The sequence below is a fragment of the Dermacentor variabilis genome, unplaced genomic scaffold, assembly GCF_050947875.1.
Source record: "Dermacentor variabilis isolate Ectoservices unplaced genomic scaffold, ASM5094787v1 scaffold_12, whole genome shotgun sequence".
NCBI lineage: Eukaryota > Metazoa > Arthropoda > Arachnida > Ixodida > Ixodidae > Dermacentor > Dermacentor variabilis.
In genome coordinates, this window is record NW_027460280.1 from 22,712,364 (window position 1) to 22,732,583 (window position 20,220).

Below are 20,220 nucleotides of genomic sequence, written 5' to 3' on the forward strand. Positions count from 1 at the left end.
ATACTGTGACATGGAGCTCGCTCAAAGAGGCTGTCGGATCAAAGAGCAGCTTTGATAATGTTTGGTAGCACTTTTTTTTACAATGTTTTTGATGGTACCACTCTAGAGATACATTATGATATGTGTACTCAACTGCTGGCTAGAAGGAGAAGGAAAAAGAGAAAAAGATAGAGAGAGATTAGCAACCGCTGGCTGATAATTGGTTATTAGTGGGGACCTTCCTTGCAACCCTGCACAATTGAAAGAGCAAATCCCATGGTAGTAATTTAAACAGCTTTTAGATGAGCCAGTGCACAGTCATGCAGAAGATACTTTCAATGTTTGAGAAGTAAAGGAAATGTCTGGACGTCTTCACTGTAACTTCACGGATTTCAGAGTGTTCCTTATATTTGGACTTGATTTGACAAATCTAACAGCGCTAACACATGCAACCACAAAGGAACAAGGACGAGACACAAGTTCTGACTGTCAACTAAATTTTATAGACTGAAGACGGACACCTTATATAACGCGAAAGGCAGAGGTGAAGTGAGAGGGAGCGATACAATCGGGGAAATGACACCGCGCATCGATGAACATACGTGCAGGCAGCCAACAGAAAAAGGCAAGAGATACTAAAAGACAACCAATTCAGTATTCGGTCGCTTCTAAAAATTCAAGCTCTGCAGCAAATAGTGATACTGAAGGGGTGCTTACGGCACTCGCTGCCATATTTTTCTATGTGGAATGCTTCCAAACTGACGCACGCCGTCTTGCATCCCCTTAGTATCGCTATTTGCTATCTCCTGCCTTTCTTTTTTCTGTTGATTGCCTGCATGTGTGTTCATTGATGCGCAGTGTCAGTTTTTCCGATTGTATCGCTCCCTCTCACTTCACCTCTGCGTTTCGCCTTATATAAGGTGTCCGTCTTCTGTCAATAAAATTTAGTTGACAGTCAGCGCTTGTGTCTCGTCCTTGTTCCTTTGTGGTTGAATGTGTTAGCACTGTTGCATTTGTCAAATCAAGTATGCACCAACTCGCCCAGAAAGAAGTTTTAATGAATATATTTGAACTGTCAGAGTGTTTTGAATGGTTTAGTCATGCACATCCTACAGGGTGTGGTCTTCCTTACGCATCCTTGGGTCTTTTTCTTTAGTTTTAGTTTTGCATCCACCCCCACCGTTTGAAGCATGGCAAACGTGAAAATGCCTGTTGCAAGTCCAAGTGGTAGAAGTGGCTTTATACTGTGATATGCGCACAGGGAAAGGCATTCTATTAAAAATTAATGAAACTAGTCAGATTATTTTTATCCTGTATGCTGAATTGATATGCTTAAAGCTGGCTCTGCTAACTTTGTTGATTATTTCATTTAATATTGAGAGTATGTGATGTATAGCTGTACGTTCAACACCGTGCTGAAAGTGCTTATTGCTGCACCAAATTAGCTTTTTGCCTGCGCCAAGATCTGTACTAAAAGGTCAAACGGGTGTTCAACTACTGATGGTGTTGCCCCATGTAAAAATATCTGCTGCAAGTTTCTCTGAACTGTTTTGCATACTTGGCTGACTAAATCTAGTGTTGTGCTATCTGACCTTCCACTAATCTGAAACATACAGTGAAGATAAGGTGTTATTCACATTCTTCTTGTATGAGAACTGAATACCAGCTCTGGCTGTGACTGTTACAAAGCCCTCTAAAGCAAGGTTCCTTAACATATGTGTAGCAAGCCTCTTCCAAAACGTGTGGCTGGATTATGCTAGGTATCTTCACTCCTTGGGAAACAAGAGAGCCAGCTTGCACTACTGTTCCCTAGCTGGAGAAGCAGCAACCGACCTGCGCAAAGAAGTGGAAATGCTGCTGGATGAGGAGGAAGGCCTTGCCATTTCTGAACGGGAGCAAGAACCATAATAAAACTGTCTGCTGTAACTGCAGTTCAGAAGCTTTGTGAATAATTCAAGCATAGCGAAGAATGCTGGTGCGTAGAGACAGAGAGAGAGAGAGAGAGATGATGCATAGAAAAGCAGGGAGGTTAACCAGAGGTAGTTCCGGTTGGCTATCTTGCATGGGGGAAAGGGTTAAGGGAGATAAAAAGAGAAAGAGAGTGGAAGGGGGGACATAGAGAGAAAGAGAGATGAGCACAACCAAACCGCGTACACTATGGAGCGGTAGGGGACGGCGTTCTTAAAGTCTATCATGAAGCATTGTAGACTATGACTTGGCTCATCTATGTTTCTTGCATCTCTATAGATGTGTGAAAAGCTGCCAAAAATGTTCAAATGTCCTAGGCCTAAAAACATAAGAAAGAACAGTGCAGTGAAATCGAGGTCTGCAGGTAAGAAATGCCAAGCTGATGTTGATTCAGAAGGAAAAGGTACCAAAGGCTACGAGGCTAGTTAGTTATGCCAAGCTACATGACATTTGTTAAAAATTTGGCAAAAGAAATTGTCACTGCAGATCAACTTGGGTTGAAAAAATACAGTAAAACCTTATTCATACGTTCTTGAAAAACAAAAATATGAGAAAAACGTACTAAGCAGGCAAACATACAATTCGAAGCAACTAAAAAATCCACCTCCATTCCATCCTTTGAAAAGCGGATGTACAATGAAGCCAGTACGGACATTAGACAAGTACCACCACCCCAACTGATATTAGACGATGTTATGCAAGCACCATCACCACAAATGACATATGTCATGCATGCACGCATGTGTGCAGAAGTGCAGCACACATCCTTATTCTTCTAGGCCCAAGTGCAAGTGCCTTATTGAACTGATTGAATTTTTCAAAACAAATTGCATCAGAAAATTCGTAAAGTAGTGTGTTCAAAGGGGCATGTTGGTTCATCATTGGAATAAAACAGAAACAGCGCGATACAGGACAAGCGAATGAAGAGCACAGGACAGAGCACTGGCTAACAACCAAATGCTTTATTTGTAGAAGCAGCACATGAAGACATCACTGAAGGTGACAAGAAAAAGAAGGATAAGTGTTAGCCACAGAGATAATCCAGTTCTTTTGTTGATAGCATGAGTCACACAGAACTCACGCATGCGTCGTCACTTGTGAATATCCAAAAGGTCTCAAAGATTTCCCACGCGCGCTGTTCACTATATCGTCCATTGATTTCCACTTTAAGCTTAAAGATCGGAGTGCAACCACATGTGTTACTGTGGGCAGCCAGATGACTGTACGGGTTTCCTTTTAGTGAAGTGGCATGCTAGCGCAGCCGATCATTAATGCACCTCCCCGTTTGCCCGATATAGCAACGTTTACAATTGAGCGGGATTTTGTAGATGACAAAAATTGCGGCTAAGGCAGGAGGGATGGTTGTGTGCAATGCCCCTAATAAACTGAGCAGGTTGTGCAAAATAGTCAACAGGGTGGATACTGTCGCGTTAAAAAACTGCTATAAGACTCACGTTCGCGGACTCATTGACTGTACGCACATCATCTATAAATCCCACTCGATTGTAAACGTTGCTATATTGGGCAAACGGGGAGGTGCATTAATAATCGCTTGCGCGAGCATGCTGCTTCACTAAAAGGAAACCCGTACAGTCATCTGGCTGCCCACTGTAACACATCTGGTTGCACCCCGATCTTTAAGAAGTGCGAAATAATTGGAAGATATAGTGAACAGCACGCGTGGGAAATCTTTTGAAGCCTTTTGCATTTTCACAAGTGGTGACGCATGCGTGAGTTCTGCGTCACTCATGCTATCAACAAAAGAACTGTATTATCTTTGTGGCTAATGCTTATCCTTCTTTTTCTTTCTTTTAGGTCACCTTCAGTGATGTCTTTATGTGCTGCTTCTGCAAATAAAGCATTTGGTTGCTAGTTAGGTCTCTGTACTGTGCTCTTTACTCGCTCATCCTGTGTCGCACTGTTTCTGTTTTATTCGTAAAGTATGACTTACACGTAGCAAGCTGCAGACATAACAGCTTTGGACTATAATTTGAATATATGAGAAAACATAATTCTGTTACACAGAAACTCAGACAGAACTCTTTTCCAGCTGCCATTTGAGGTCTGTCTGAGTTACCACGGCCGCACGGTGGCGGGACAGCTTGGGTGAGCATGAACCCACGAAAAATCCTGACCAACTATAGGCTAACAGCTTCGCTATAAAATTTGACTAAACTCTAGTGGACATTTAAGACGATGAGCAAAACAACGACAATCTAAAAGCAGGAGCCAACGTTTTGACAAGTGTAATTGTTTTCTTCAAGGAAAAAGACGAGACAAGTGGACTTGTCTTGAAAAAGACAAGTCCACGTGTTGAAATGTTGGCTCCCACTTTTACCTTGTTCTCGTTTTGCTTATCGTCTTGAATTTCCACCTCCCACCATCCTCGCATTTTCAGTGGACATTTACGTAATATGAGACATTGCACGAATTGTTGTAGCACGAGGCACAAGACACCAATGTGCGTCAAGCTGGTGGGGCTCCAGTGGCCAGAGATGCATTTAGTTGTTTTCCTATTGCGTAGTGTTTTAAGACAGTGACAAGAAACCAGAACAGAATCGAGCTGGCGAGTGAAACCATATAGTTTCATACAAGAATTACTAGAGGGAACTCTGGCACTAGTGTCTATGGAAGCTGCAATGGGCGTGGTTCAGCCAGCATGGGAATTATGGGAAGTACGTGGATTTGCCTGAACTTCATCCTTCTGGCTTCAAACAGCTGCTAGTAATTTTCAACAAGGTACTGCGTAAAAATAAACATTACTAAAATTGTTCGACAGCAAGATTCAAACACAGGACCGCTAGCACAGAGGCCCGATATTGAAACCATTATGCCATGGATGTGTGATTCGACAAACAATATAAAATGCCCTTATGAGTTTATTGCAGGCAAGCCAGTGCATTGAGACGCTTTGCATGTTTTGATTTGGCCACCTCGACAAGCTGAACCGTTGCAGTTAGTAGTGATTTTGCATGTTCACAGCGTCTTCTGCACTTCAGAAAGTATAGATTGCTTTGAAATTTATGAGGATGAAGGCGTATAAAGCATAATAAACAAAGCCACAAGAACATCTGAATCCACAAGCACAAAGATCGGACAAATCCGTGTACTTCCCATCATTTACATGGTGGTGGAACGATTGCAGTGCCAGAGTGCCCTCTTTAAAGAAACTCTGAGTGAAATGTGACGCTCGCATCACACCACCTGCAGCAGGGAACGTTGGCGCATTTGGGTTATCGCCTACTAAAAGCGTACAGTATGCTTCCAATGGCACTATGCCCCACGCACTGTAATACACATAAGTGAAGATGCTTATCACAGTAGAGTTGGCGGCGATCCAAATCTGTGGTATCAGGATATGTGCTGGTACCGGATTAAAAAACTGAGTGTGCGCCGGCATTTTCACGCGAGATGTGCAGGTGAGTATTGCAGCGAAGCTGCCGCGGCAGGTGGCTACTGTTCTCGATCGCGTGAGCCTCACTCCTCTTCATGTTAACACGAGATCTAGTGGCCAGAAAATGTACCATACAATTGCAATTTGTCAATATGTTGAATGTTGGTGCCTAAAGGTCGTGTTTTCCTGCAACTTATGAACCAGTAAAAATATTCGTAACTCAATTGGCTCTTTTTTTTGTTTTCAGTCACAATCATTGGTACTGGGAAATTGTACGTAACAAGATCATATCAATGAGGCTCTACAGTATTTGACAACACTATCAAATAAAAAAGTTATTTGCAGTTAAGCCGCACCCCATGTCTAATTTACATTGTCTAGGAATTTTTTTTTCTTTTAACAGCATAGGGGCCATTGGGAGTCAACGCTATTGTAAAATAGTTACTGAAGTATAAAGTGAAGTTTAACCATGAGAAACTCATGCATCTAGAATGTGTTTAAGGAGTTGAAATATTTATAAAATTGATTTCACATGTTTGAACATTGGTGCATGAGCAAAGTGAGCATATAGGCTGGTGTATGCTGTCTGAAACAATGCCAGTCCAAGGCGATGGCAAGGGTATGCCATCTGCAGTGATACAGCTCAAAAGCAGCATTACTGCAGGCCATAAAAAATTGTAATAGATTTTGCTTGAAAATCTAGAAATTCATACATTCTTTATGCTGGCAAAAGAAGTGTTTTAAACAAAGTTTTGCCACCATGGATCCAGTTAATTTTTGTTAGTAGTTCTACAATCTCCAGTCTGCAAAGCAGTAGCACAATATGACTTCCAAAATTCTTGGTGGGGTGCATGGTTTGCAAAACCACCCAGTGCACAATGAATGTCCAGCACCATAAACAGATGCCTTGCCCCAACCTTCAAATCAGTTTTATAAGTGCCTTAGATTACATTTGGTACATTTAATGTGTTCTGGACTATGCTTAATTAAGCTATTGTCCCTAGAAGTATGGCTAGTCTACCATCCGTGTGCCGCACCTATAGAGAGGGTAGGAAACTTTGGGAATGAACGTGCAGGGGCTGCAACATGCAGTCAGAATGTTGGGCAATTCACTATTCCCCTCTCTGGCCTGGCTTGTTTGACAGCAGATTCGAACACAGGACCTCTAGCACATCCTGTGCTATGAATGTCCTGTGTACAGTGGATGTCCACAGGACATCCACTGTACATTCCTTTTGGGATTTTTGTAAATCCACTGAATGTCCAATTTTTTTCACAAGGACATTTGTGCTTGTCCTACGAACAATCCGGCTACCCACAGACAATCCAGCTAGTGCAAAACCTGCACATTACATGGGCATCCCGAAACACATCTGAAGGTTAGCTTAATATGGCTTCTAGACATTTAAATTTAAGATTCATTGGACCACCAGAATTTAACACTTCTTCAGGTGATTCATCAGTGTGACTGACCAAAACTTTAATGTACCTGAGAAATCTCTCATGAGCTCATTTAAAAAGTTCTGAAACATTAGCCTAAATCCATATGCAAAATGGAGGTCAAAACAGTTGTATGTTCGATTTGCCTGCACCATCTGAACCAGAAGAGGTGCTGCACCCTGCCATTGGTTTCAGCGGTGCAGCAATGGCGCCCACTGAACCACAACAGCCATTTCAAAAGGTGCAGGAAAGGTGCAGGGCTGGTTCATGATTTTGCTGCAGCACCCCCTCCGCTGTCGGTGCCGACTTGATGCAGGTATACAGGTGCAAAGCAGCGGCGCAGCAGATAACGCAGCATACCTCACTTATGCACGTCTGATGTGTCTATGCAAGTGTGGTGTTTATTTACACCCCAGAAACCGATCATACCTGCAGTTCAGGACCTCTCAAACTTGCACACTCCGTGCACATTAGTCTGACATAACATAACGCCTCTATTCTGCCTGCACCTCAGGAATCAAGTTGCACAATTTCTGAACTGCTCGTGAACTGCCATGAACTGGTTCACAGTGGTGCAAGCAAATCGAACAGACCCTATATTTTATAGGTATGAATAACATCAAACTAATTTAAAGGAGTACTGAGACAAAAATTTTCGATCTTGTTTTTTCTGCAGCATTAAATAGCTAATGACCCAGTAATCATGGCACGAAACATCATTTGCTCCAGAGCACGAAAGGTAAGTACTTGGAGTCTTGTTTGTAGCAACCAGACCAAATTTCAGTTTCAGATCGAGAGCAACAAGATGAGCCAAAGAAGGAATGTAAACATAGCTGGGTACTTGATCGCACAAAACTGTGACATGCGCATGACAGCGCGCTGGCCGGCACGCAAGCTTCGTGTTGCTAGTTCGTCTGCTACCCCTGCATGTGCTTTGTGATGTCCTCGCCATCACCGTCATCCTCCAACGGTGACTATTTCCTGCAGACGGGAGCCGCCGCCGTATTAGACATGGCCAACCACTTTTTACTGGATCCACTACAAAGTAGCGACTCGGAAAGTGTGACCAGAGACAGCTATCAATATGCATACACACCGCTACAAGTAGCACGAACTATCAATCGAGGGTGCTTTGGGAATGAAGCATATTCCGGAGCAGGACACAAGGCGGGGTAAAGGTCGGCACAGCATCAGCCTATTTATAAAAGTGGGGACCCCAACGATTTCGGTAATTATCGACCTATATCGGTATTGAACTGCATAAACATAATTTTTGAGTAACTACTGGCTAGTAGAATAAGAAAATTTTAATACAAAAATAACATCCTTTCCCCGCGTCAACGCAGCTTTCAGAAGTCCCGATCGACAACTACGGCTATTCTGTCTTTAACTAATGTAATCAATGTAGCCTTGAACAACAACGAAATATCAATAAGAGTATTTTTAGATATAAGAAAGGCATTTGATACTGTCGATTACCGCATATTATTCATGAAACTGGAAAGACTTGGATTTCGAGGCATTTCCTTAGACTTTTTAGAAAGCTATCTCGATAACCGTAAATAAGCAGTGGTCATCGGTGAGCACACCTTAAGTCTCTCTGACATTACTATGGGTGTACCACAAGGATCGGTACTTGGGCCAATATTATTTACAATATGCATAAGCGACCTTCCGGACGGCCTAAATGAAGCACATGCCTTCATGTATGCTGATGACACAACTCTTGTGGTCAGTAGTGTGCTCGATAACGAGATGCAACATGCCATTTCCTGCCACTATCTTCAATGAATCGACATTTAACAGTCGCTCAGCCTTTCTCGAGAAATTTCTCGCGCCGATATGTCACAACCAGTATGGCCAGTGACACATACATTATATAGGTGTCAAAATATTGAACTCTCTTCGTGCAAACATTAAGCAGTCAGCAAATTTTAATACTACTGTAAAGGAATTCTTTCTTTCCGATCTAAACTGATTAGTCTTTTAACAAAAGTTATAATGATGTCAACAACTGGATACAGCGTTGCTGTTACACTTTTTTGTTGTTTCTACGTACGTATGTGTTCATGGATTTACTGTATAGTAACGTATGCCAGTGTACCCTTGTTTTTACTCTACACACTGTGCATCAAATGTATATATAGCATATCAGTGTACATTCTTGCTGTGTTGAGTAAATAATAATTACATGTTACCGTTCTGCAAACGGCTAAAGTCACAAATGTTCAACCAATTCTTTTTGTGTAACCGTTTCATGTATTCTTATCGCTAGCATGTATGTGTGCGGGCTGCTGTGGGAGGGAGGCCATGGGTCTTGTCTTGGATACGTGCTGCCTCACTGGTGGTGTGGGGCTCCTGTCGTGGGTGACAGCAGTTTGGACAGAAACTAAGCCTTTTCGCTTCTGTGTGCCGATGGCTGTTTCCTCGGCATGCGGGGAATGGTGCGCCCGAGCCGGCGGGGGCCGTGGCTTTTTCTCTCCTGTGGTGGTCTGCACCTTAGTTTATTGGTTTTTGTTTGGTTGCATTTCCTTCTTTCTTTTTTTGTTTGTTTGATCCAAAACAAATGATTGTGCTCGTGTCTGAATCGTTTACTTTTCTTTGTATAACTGCATGGATCCATAACTAGCCTATGGCTAAGGATCCAGACGTTGTCGCATACCAGTTTTGATTATTTGAATTATTTACTGTTGAATCGAGGCTTGGGCATATGTAGTCTTGGTGGAAGATCATCGGACTGCTCTAAGCTCGGCGGGTTTTGTTTATAGTACATAGGCACGCTCGAAATGAAACGAGCAAATCTGTGCTCTTCAGCAGGATCCATAAGCGTCCAGCGGCGTGCACTAACTCGGACCACTCCTGCTGCCTATCGACGCCGACAGCAGCGAATGCGATCGCTGGGAAACGGCATAGACCTAGCTCACTGGCCGTTGGATCCAAGGCTGACGGATCCGTCCGCAGCTCGTAATAAAGCACCTATATGCGTCAACACAATCGATGTCTGCACATTTATGTGGCTCGTAAGTGACAATACAATTAGTTTTCCCGACTGCATTGGTAGCAATATGAAAACACGTCAGCCAGGCAAGCCGCATCGCGGAGACGATTGGCGGCGCTGACCGCTTGCGACTCAAAATCACACCAACGCAATTTACTATTTTGCGCAAAGTTTTATAACATGCACACTTTCGAGGTCACTTAGAGTTATTTTGTGTCGGAAACAAATTTTAGCTGATTTTCGTGCTGCCGTCAGCGGGGAAAAAAAAGGAAAAACCAGGGCGATCGGAGCAGCGAGAAACTTGATAGCAGGGCCCACCCCGGCGGTAGCGCCAACTCGTGACGTAGCGTTTTCCAGGTTGTTTACCATCCTTCCTTGATGTCGATGTTGCGAGGTGCTTCGTTTTGCGGTTGGCTGCGTGCACATACTTTAAAATTGAGTTTAACTATCTTCTAAGCTATATTCGCCGTTAATATTTTGCAGACGATGTTTGTGTGCCCACATAAATCTATCTTGCACGTTAACTCGACTTTGAAATGTTGTCTCAGTACTCCTTTAATGATAGTTACTATTCAAGCAATTGGTGTAGGATGCCTATTTAAAGCACACGAATGATACATATGTCCATGTCTTGCTTGCATATGCACTTTATTACTTTATAACACTAGCTGTTTATTAAGCATGCAGCAAAAGTTAATTACATATAATTAGCAACATAATAATCAGTTTACTCTAATAAACATGTCCAGCAAAAGCCGCATAATTATAGTTGCTATGGTGGGAAAAAAACTGTAGACTGCCTGCACATCTTAATTATTATGTGGACAGAGAGGTCTTAAGAACTTATTGCTTTCTTATGTCACTTCACTTAGGGTAAAGTAACCAATAAAAGTAAGACATTAACAATGTCCTATAACTTTTAGGAAAGTCCCGTGCTGCCACACTAAAAGCCATATATCGTGTGGTTGCCTAGATGCTTCAGGTTATGTAGCCTGCCATGATCAAGGATGGAAAATCACTAGTGATATGCATAGTGAAGTTTTACATTCTTCTGTGACTGGAAGGTTTTATGAAATGTATAATTAATAATTAAAGACAGACAAGGAAGCACAGCTGCACCTTAGTGGTGAATGCTCAGCCTCACGAGGAGACTGTTTGATTGTACGGCCTCTATTTTCATGTCGTTGCTTTGTTGTGAACTCTCAATAAAATATTTTGTGTGACTAAAGCTCCAGTAATGGTTCTACTAGCTGTCATTTGGTTTTCCAGCACTCGAGGAACAAGGTTGAAGAGATTCTCATGTATTCCCCGCTACACAGGCCATTCTTTTGTTGCGGCTTGCAAAGAAAAAAAAGCTTTGGCCAACTAGAACCGATAAATATAATTTTGTTGTAAAATGGCGCAAGGGCTTGGCAACAAAAAAAAAAAGTATGCAAGAAGATATTGGCTGGACTATGCCTAACGCACATGCACCGGCAACACATGCACCAGCCGCACGCCACACTGTTTGATGCTAAGTTTGATGGATGGCAATTTTTATAAAAAACTCCCTCCCCTTTGCAGTTCCACAGAACTGTGCTTCCAAAAATTTTATTTATGAACTGCAAAACTGTTCGTATGTTTGGATATCAGCCAAAACTGCTGATACTGTGTGTTAGTTGCATTGTTTCACTAGATGGTTTGGTATTCCAGAAGCTATTCAAAGCTGTTCCACATAGCAAAATGCAACGACCTATGCCATTTGCCAAACAGCAGTCGCCTGGTTGAAAAATTGCACTTTTTGAGTGGGTGAGAAGTTGACATGTTATGTTAAGCTTATTGTTCAGTTAGTTTTTATTCAGAAATTTAAACTACACTAATGTTATTGGCTAAGTCATCATTGTGCAGCATGTTTACATCTCAATAAAGTTTACTGTTGGTTCTACATAAGAAATAAGTGCATGGTGTATGATTAATATTTTGCCTTAGGGTTCTAAACTCTACTTGCATCAACTGTCGCATCTAATCTTCAAATACCTATTGACAATGACCAGATAACGTCCAAGGACCATCTAAGCATGCTGTTGCGACATCATGCTTTACTGTGGTCATACAGAAACTTGTATACATTATGATATATTCTACTTTTGATGCAATAAATTTTGGGAACACTAAGTAGAGTAAAGCATGCAGTTATTGCACTTGTAATTGGTGTTCTGGGCCGCTTGCCAATAAGATGCAAAGTAAAAGAAAGTTATAATAACTGTTAAGTTCCAAGCAGCAAAAGAACATGGGAAATGCTTTGGGTGAACCTGACTAGGCATTTTAAATTATAGAGTGAATTATACTGGTCTTCTGGCCTTCACTTTTCTATTTTTGGTCCCTTAGTTATGGTGCTTGTTAGTATTGTATTTGTTTTTATGCCATTGTTCAGTCTTGCGAGGACAGCCCCTGAAAAGCGAGGCTTAAAACAAGCAACTATGCATTGTAAGTATTAATTGAGGTCCTAAAATGTTGTAATTTCATAACTAGCATGGAATCAGTCCTATAAGTATTGCTTGAAAATGGCGAATGCATTACAGAAAATATAGAGTTATAAACATACACTTGACAGCTGTCAATGGGGTACAGTATCTTTTTAGGTAGTGCCATCACTATTTTCTTTAATATGTAGAGATTATTTCTTATGTTAAGTATTCAACTCTTATTTGCTGGTTTTACTCTAAATGAGTCTGCTTTTCTTTTTTTTTGCTTTCTTTACTGACACAGATTCTTCAAAAGCCACTGGGCCTGCCACCAGCTAACATGCCTTTCTTCATGCTCCTTAGTCCTGTTAGTCCTGCTTCATCTACTAAACCGCGGCCTGAATTTCAACATTGGTACCACGCCAAGTATGCGAAAAATGGCTTGTGCAGTTGAGGAGGCAGTACGCCATGCCGAGCCGTCTCTGCAAACGAAGCACGTACCCGCGCTGTTGGGGCTCTTTCAAAGCTTCGTAATGCTAGGACCTCAAGTATCAGCCACCTCGATAAAGTAGCCATGAAAAGACTGCAAAGTAACAAAGCCATTGTCATCTTGCCTGCGGACAAGGAAATGCCACGGTTGTCATGAATCGGGATGACTACGCTTCGAAGATGACGGAGCATCTCCAGGACCTGACCACGTATTCAAAGGTCAACCGGGACCTCTCAAGAAAGACCGAGTCAGAACTTCAGAAGCTACTGACTGACGTTTCCAAGTTTGTGCCTCCCAAAAAGAAGCATCTGTATAACCAGCTGCTGTGCCACAACGACTCAGCTCCTGCAATATACGGCCTGCCCAAGGTTCAAAAACCTAATGTCCCGCTGCGGCCTATAGTAGACTACACTCGCTCTCCGTTGCACCGTCTCTCTGCCTATCTTCATGGTGTGCTCCAACCCCTCGTTGGACGAATGCTGACGTACATAAAGGACTCCGCTGATTTTGTCGACAAGGTCAGGAATGTGAAGTTAAGGAGCGAAGACGTCATGGTTTCCTTTGACGTTAAGTCTATGTTCACACGCATACCTGTGGATTATGCTGTTGACTGCTGCCGAACAGCATTACAAAACGACACATCTCTGCCTTTGCGCACCCCATTCGAAGTCGACGACGTGTGCCGCCTCTTGGATTTTTGCTTACGCAACACATATTTTTCATTTAATGGATCATTTTTCAGGCAGGTGTTCGGAACGGCAATGGGAGCATCGGTGTCAGTGTCTTGTGCCAACATTGCTTTGGAAGCCCTCGAAGATAAAGCCCTCACGACGTTTCAGCCCGCCCCAAAATTGTTCCTGCGGTATGTCGACGACTGTTTTTCTATTATCCGCCGCGAAGACGTCGTTCCTTTTCTGCAGCACCTAAACTCTTTCCAAAGCACAATAGAATTCACCGTTGAAGAAGAAGTTAATGGTCGCTTGACCTTCCTTGACGTTGAAGTCATGCACACTGCATCCGGCCTTTCCACAAGTGTTTACCGAAAGCCTACCCACACAGGGAAATATCTGCACTTTGATTCGGCCCATCCCCTTGTACAAAAACGATCTGTTGCCTCCACATTGTTCACCCGTGCATTCCGATTATGCTCGACTACTGACGCACGCAGAGCTGAGTTGAAGAGAGTAACGCAGGATTTGGTCAGCAATGGCTACCCCGGCCAGATTTTAAAGACTGAAGAAAAGCGTGCAGCCGAACCCCTGTAAGGCCGATGAAAACAAGAAAACGGGCCTCTCTCCCCTATGCACGAGGCGTGAGCGAGTCAATATCAAGAATTTTCAAAGATTATGATGTACAAATCTGCCACGTCCCTTCAAGCAAGCTAAAACAACAACTTGTCCGAGTGAAAGACCGCCTCGAAAAAGAAAAATTCCCGGGTGTCATCTACAAAATTCCTTGCCAGGACTGCCATGCGTGCTACGTAGGTGAGACGGGCAACGTTAAAAGAAGGCTACAGCAGCATCGCAATGGTGTAGCCAAAGGACACACGGTCTCCAGCGCCCTGGCTGAGTATCACGAAAAGACTGGACACAGTATTAACTGGAATTCGGCTTCTATCATCGAAAGAGAGAAAAAATTATCATCCCGATTGCTCCTTGAATCATTCTGCATACAATCTACTACTAACACGATAAACCGGACATGGGGACCCCTCCCTGAGTTGTACGCAAGCGCATTACGTCTTCCAACGCGTATATAATAAAGACCACCATGCATTCGTTCATTGTGAACAAGGCACCCGTATTGGGCGCCCAAACGTCAATCTGTGTTTTGAATTTTTTCAGTTGGCGAGTGTACGTTTATTGAGCCATGTTCTTTCCTAGCCAGACGAGTTTTCGTTAAACCCTAGACTTCATATATTTTTCTTGTGTTAGCAGTACATATACCCAAATTTCTAAAGTGCTGTTCACTTACAAAGTGTTATGCTGTTGCGATTATTCATTCGTAAGAATTTCATTTTGGTGCAGCAGTGACATGGCTGCCATATGTGCACATGTTTGTGTGTCAAGCTGCTCTCAGCATTATACGTTCACAGATTTTATTCCAAACTGGAATGTATGCAGGTGCTTTTAACAATGTATGCATGCCTTTGCAAAAGCAGATAGAGAAGACGAAGTGCCTTTCAGGAAGAAAGCCGAGTCTTCCAGCTCTACTTATTTTGTGGATTTCTTAGGCTTTGCCAGTGAACTGCTGTTTCCTCCTTAACTGCGATGGAGATGGAGTCTCACGCGCGTCCGCCGGACTCGGCAGTGCCCGCGCGGCGGCTGCCTCCAGGAAGCGCAACGGCACCGAAAGCGACACTGACAGCGACGACACCATGCAGTAATATGTCAGCAGTGAGGATTCCTGTGACGACACCTTCGAGCTGGTGCGGAGTCGTCAAGCAAAACGAAGGTTTCTCAGCGCATCCTCGAATTCGAGTGAGTCCACCGTGAGATCTTCGCGGAATACCGAGGAGCTCACCATCCTGTTCGCGCCAGTTCTCGCTACTGACAACCTGAGACGCCTCAACAGGCAAGCCGTGTCTTCACATCTAGAGGCACTCCATGGTTCCGAATGAAATCAAAGACATCAGAGTGAACACCCGTAAGAACGTCCTAGCGATTGACGTAGAACACGCGGCTGCGTTGGATTCTTTGCGCAATGTCACGGAACTTGACGGGATGAAAGTCCGCCCTCATATTCCGCTGGGCAAACAAGTAAGAAGTGGCGTAATTTATGATGTTGACGAGACCATTGTCGACTCCGATCTGTCGATCGATCTTAATCAAGCCAGCTACAGAAAACACCATCATCACAAACGCGTTCCGTCTCGGCACGTCACGGTGTGTCAAAGTCATATTTAAAGGCGAATCCCTACCATCGCATGTAAAAGTGGGTCACTGCCGACACGCAGTTCGCCCCTTCATACCAAAACCGCTGCAGTGCTGGAAGTGCATGAAGTTTGGGCATGTGAGTAGTGTGTGCAAGAACACTACCGTCTGTTCTCGCTGCACTGGGCCCCACGCCACTAATACGTGCGAGGCCAGTGTGCTGAAGTGCACAAACTGCAGCGGCCCTCACGATGCATGCTCAAAGGAATGCCCTTTAGTTCGGAAGGAAATGGCAATATTGAGGAAAATGGTTATAATAGAGACCACTCGTCTCACCGAGAAGCAGCAACATCTATTAGGCGGCGACGATCGCGTCGCCGACGTCGATCACGAACCTCCAAAGCCTCTGCAGAGCGCCAGCCACGTACATTGCCACCCACTCTTCCGCCCAGGCCAAACGCAGTCAGCTCAAAGGACAAAGGTGCAACAAACAGCCCTGCTGCTGACGCTTGGCCTACACTCCCGAGGCTACATGCTCCTACTGAGCGAAATCAGACTTCTACAGCAAGGGGCACTTCGACTGTTCCTGATAAACTGACGGACCAAGATCAAGGCATTGTCGTCATGATCAGCTCTCTGGTGAGTGCTATTCGTGTTCTTCTGGACAAGATACAGACACCAACAGCTCGAAGTGCGTTGCAAGTGCTGGATGCCATCAATCCGGTTCTAGCGAGCCTTCAGAAGTCCAGTGCTTGAGAACTTCTACAGCAGAACCATGGCTCATCGACAGCAACAGCGATCGTCCCGGGATGATGTCAGAAGTGCCTCCATATTCCAATGGAATGCGAGAGGCCTAAGGTCACGTATTTCGGATTTTCGACAGTTCGTGTTTGACTACCACTTTCCTATACTGGTGATCTGTGAACCGAACTTATCAGCCTCCATAAGACTATCAGGATATGAACCTTTTGTGTCAACAACGTGTGTCCGCAGTAGAAAGGTTCTGGTTTACATTCGCAAGGACCTAACGTATTTTTCGCAACCCGTAGCGTCACACGACGGTAATCAATACGTCTGTGTTAGTGTGAAAAAGAAGAGGCTGTCTTTTACTATTATTAGCGTCTACCTATCCCCAACAAGTCAGGTTGACAGCAAGAGACTAGAAGATATTATGGCTGCTACTCCCGGTCCTTGGATAATAACAGAGGACTTCAACGCTCACCACCATATATGGGGAAGCTCCAGGATAAATTCGAGGGGCAGGTCACTAATATCCTTTGTATCAGGCCACAACCTGAGTCTTCTAAATGACGGAAGTCCGACATTTCTGCGATGAACAACGTACAGCAGCTGCCTTGACTTGAATTTGGTTTCACGTTGCCTGACTTCGAGCGTGCAGTGGTTCACTGATATTGAAACCCATGGAAGTGATCATATTCCGACCTATGTGAGAATCGATGGACTAGACGCCGCATTACCAGATGTATCTCGCCAAATCGACTGGTCAGTCTCTCAAGATCGAGTAGAAGACACCTGCAAGAAACATATCACACGCAGATTAGAAGACATAATTGCAGACGCAATGCAAGATTGCACGCGTTGCTTCACACATGCGAAAAAGCGTACAGAGAATGACATTGAATTGGAAAGGCTTCGTACAATAAGTCGCCGTGCTGAAAGGAGGTACAGGTGCACAAAGTCAATTCTTGACCTCAGAGAAGCTCGGCGCATACAAAAGAAGATAAGACGCCGAATGGATAAGCTAGCGAATCAACAATGGAAATGCTTTTGCGAGTCACTAGACCCCCGCAAGCCATTGTGTCGTGTGTGGCGTACCCTACGGGGTCTTTGCTCAAGACCCCAGCAACGACACCCTTTTAACGCCCTTGCTCTCTGAGATCAAAACCGCCGTGAGATAGACGTTGCAGAGGAATTTTGCGCGAAAATCGCCGACGGCACAGTTTTAGTTCCTGACATGGCTTTAAGCGACATCCCCGGTCCACGAGATACAAGAATGGAGGCTCCATTCTCTATGGAAGAGGTAGAAGCTGCTATGGCGCTCTGTAGGTGTTCGTCTTCATCAGGGCACGATGGCATAACATATACTGCTTTGCGCCACCTAGGCCGAGAAGCACGAAGAGAGCTCCTTACTAAGCATTTTTAATAGTTCATGGCAAGATGGTGTCGTCCCACAGGAGTGGAAACGCAGCCTCCTGGTACCGCTACTAAAAGCAGGAAAGCCGCCGCTCGAACTGGCATCGTATCGGCCTATAGCACTTGCCAGCTGCGTCGGGAAACTCATGGAACGCGTGATCCTCATGAGTCTCGAATGGTACCTAGAACACCACAAGATTTACCCTGATTCTATGGCGGGATTTTGACGAGGCCGTTTATCGATTGACAGTGTCATCGATCAAGTGCCCTCTGTAGAACAGCAAAAATCTTGGAAACGATTATCAGTAGCGCTATTTCTGGACGTGAAAGGCGCTTACGACAACGTTTCCCATCAACCCATTCTAGACGCACTTTTGACAATTGAACTAGGAGGGCGAGTATATCGATGCATCAGAAACTACTTGACACAAAGGTCCTTGTTCGTACGTACGGAAGATGGTCCGACTACCGACCACTACATATGCCGAGGAGTTCCCCAAGGTGGTGTTCTAAGCCCTATTCTTTTCAACCTCGCGCTTCTCGGACTGGCCGAATCCTTACCGGAAACAGTGAGTGTCTCAATCTACGCCGACGACATCTGCATCTGGTCATCAGCGGTCACTCGTCTGCAGGTTCGCGCAAGGCTACAGAAAGCAGCAACACAGGCATCTCACTATCTTCACACACAAGGTCTTACAATCTCAACAGAAAAATGTGCATTAGTCGCTTTTACACGAAAACCAATGTCTCATTATCCAGTATGCATTAACGGCCAGCCTATCTCCTCCAAGAGAAATCATCGGTTTTTGGGTGTCATTGTGGACCGGGACCTCTCTTGGAGCCCTCATGGTGCCTACTTGAAGAAGCAGCTCACATCTATTGTTCATGTCTTCAAGTTTATCGCCGGGAAAACGTGGGGACCGTCAGTGGGCTCCATGCTGCAGTTATAGCGAGCACTCTTTATAGGATTGCTACGTTATAGTTCTCCCGTGCTTGCTAAAACATGCAAATCAAATCTTCGAGAACTTCAGAGCATGCAAGCACAGGCTCTACGTGTTTGCCTAGGACTTCCGCGGAGCGCCTCAACAGCAGAAACGATTATAATGGCTCAAGACCATCCGATCACAACTTACATTAGCACCGACACGCTTAGGACCCATGTTCGTCATGTTTCACGCATGCAATCAAGCTCTCTTGCCTGCCTGCCAGAATGACGACCACAGGCGTCCTTCTCCAACGAGGTCAGCATCCATCGTGCCTGTCTACCATCGGGCTTCACACCCTCAACACGTCCAACCTCAGCTTTGTGGTGTTTAAAACAACCTCAAGTGCGTCTTACGGTTCCAGGGATAAGAAAGAAGACCGACCTGCCTACCTTGGCCCTGAAGCAAGCAGCTCTAGCTGGATTGTTTCAACACTTTCTACTTTAACCAAGCACACATATATACGGATGGCTCTTCCACTCAGACCAGCTCCACCGGCGCAGTGGTTATACCATCACGATCAATTAGCATCCGATACAAGATTTGTCACTTAACAACATCGACCGGATCGGAGCTTGTTGCCCTCCGAGGTGCCGTTGATTACATTAACAACCAACCCGCTAATCGGTGGGCAATATTCTGCGATTCGAAGGCGGCCTTACAATGTCTTCTGTCATCTTCGTCGCGGGTCGTGTGAACAACTAGTGTCGGAGATACGAGAAATGCACCATCGTATGATAGCGAAAGGACACGACATCGTGTTTCAGTGGCTGCCTGGCCATCGCAGTGTCTCCGGCAACGACCTCGCTGACGCAGCTGCTAAGAAAGCACACGAAGGAGCAACCCTTGTTTCTGTAACTTTATGGCGGACCGACACAGCCCAACACCTAAGTAAGGTAGCACACCGTATGACATTAGAGAAGTGGCACACACCTGAATTCACCCAAGAACGATTGCATTCCCTCGACCCCTCTATGCAACTGCGGATGTTACCAGGGCTTTTGCGAAATGAGGAAACAATGCTGTGCCACTTACGCTTGGGCGTCGCATTAACCAATGCATATACGTTTTTGATTGGAATGACTGATAGCGCCGACTGTAATGTCTGCGGTGTCGAGGAAACTATAGAACATCTACTACATGTGCTACTGTCCATCTTTTCAAAACGAAAGACGTGACCTCTGCACAGCTCTCAATCAGCTAGATAGAACACCGTTCACTTTGAAGATCTTGGGAACATGGCCTCGCATATAATAATATTTGGGGTTTTACGTGCCAAAACCACTTTCTGATTATGAGGCACGCCGTAGTGGAGGACTCCGGAAATTTCGACCACCTGGGGTTCTTTAACGTGCACCTAAATCTAAGCACACGGGTGTTTTCGCATTTCGCCCCCATCGAAATGCGGCCGCCGTGGCCGGGATTCGATCCCGCGACCTCGTGCTCAGCAGCCCAACACCATCTCGCATATCGCAGCTACAAAAGGCCACAAAAGCT

The 20,220-nt window shown here is 44.5% G+C and overlaps 2 protein-coding genes across 3 annotated transcripts in view; both read left to right on the forward strand.

Annotated features, from left to right (window-relative positions):
- The window catches only part of LOC142565900 (WD repeat-containing protein 11-like), a 293,411-nt gene extending 291,501 nt beyond the window's left edge, over positions 1–1,910 (forward strand). The window contains exon 25 of the mRNA XM_075676487.1: positions 1,703–1,910. Within this exon, the coding sequence (XP_075532602.1) occupies positions 1,703–1,887 (185 nt within the window). The 3' untranslated portion in view covers positions 1,888–1,910. The remainder of the gene's footprint in view (positions 1–1,702) is intronic.
- Positions 1,911–3,905: 1,995 nt separating this feature from the next.
- On the forward strand, positions 3,906–14,525 carry LOC142565904 (uncharacterized). Of its 2 annotated transcripts, none has more exons than XM_075676491.1 (3): positions 3,906–4,053; positions 7,458–7,520; positions 12,528–14,525. In XM_075676491.1, exon 3 carries the CDS (start codon positions 12,866–12,868, stop codon positions 13,976–13,978), a length of 1,113 nt encoding a protein of 370 aa, XP_075532606.1. In that variant the 5' UTR covers positions 3,906–4,053; positions 7,458–7,520; positions 12,528–12,865; the 3' UTR covers positions 13,979–14,525. Both variants share the same exon structure in this region, with proteins under 2 accessions (XP_075532606.1, XP_075532607.1).
- The last annotated feature ends 5,695 nt before the right edge of the window (positions 14,526–20,220 follow it).

Coding starts and splice junctions, on each gene's coding strand:
- LOC142565904 (XM_075676491.1), top strand. CDS start 12,866: ATGAATCGGGATGACTACGCTTCGAAGATGACGGAGCATCTCCAGGAC.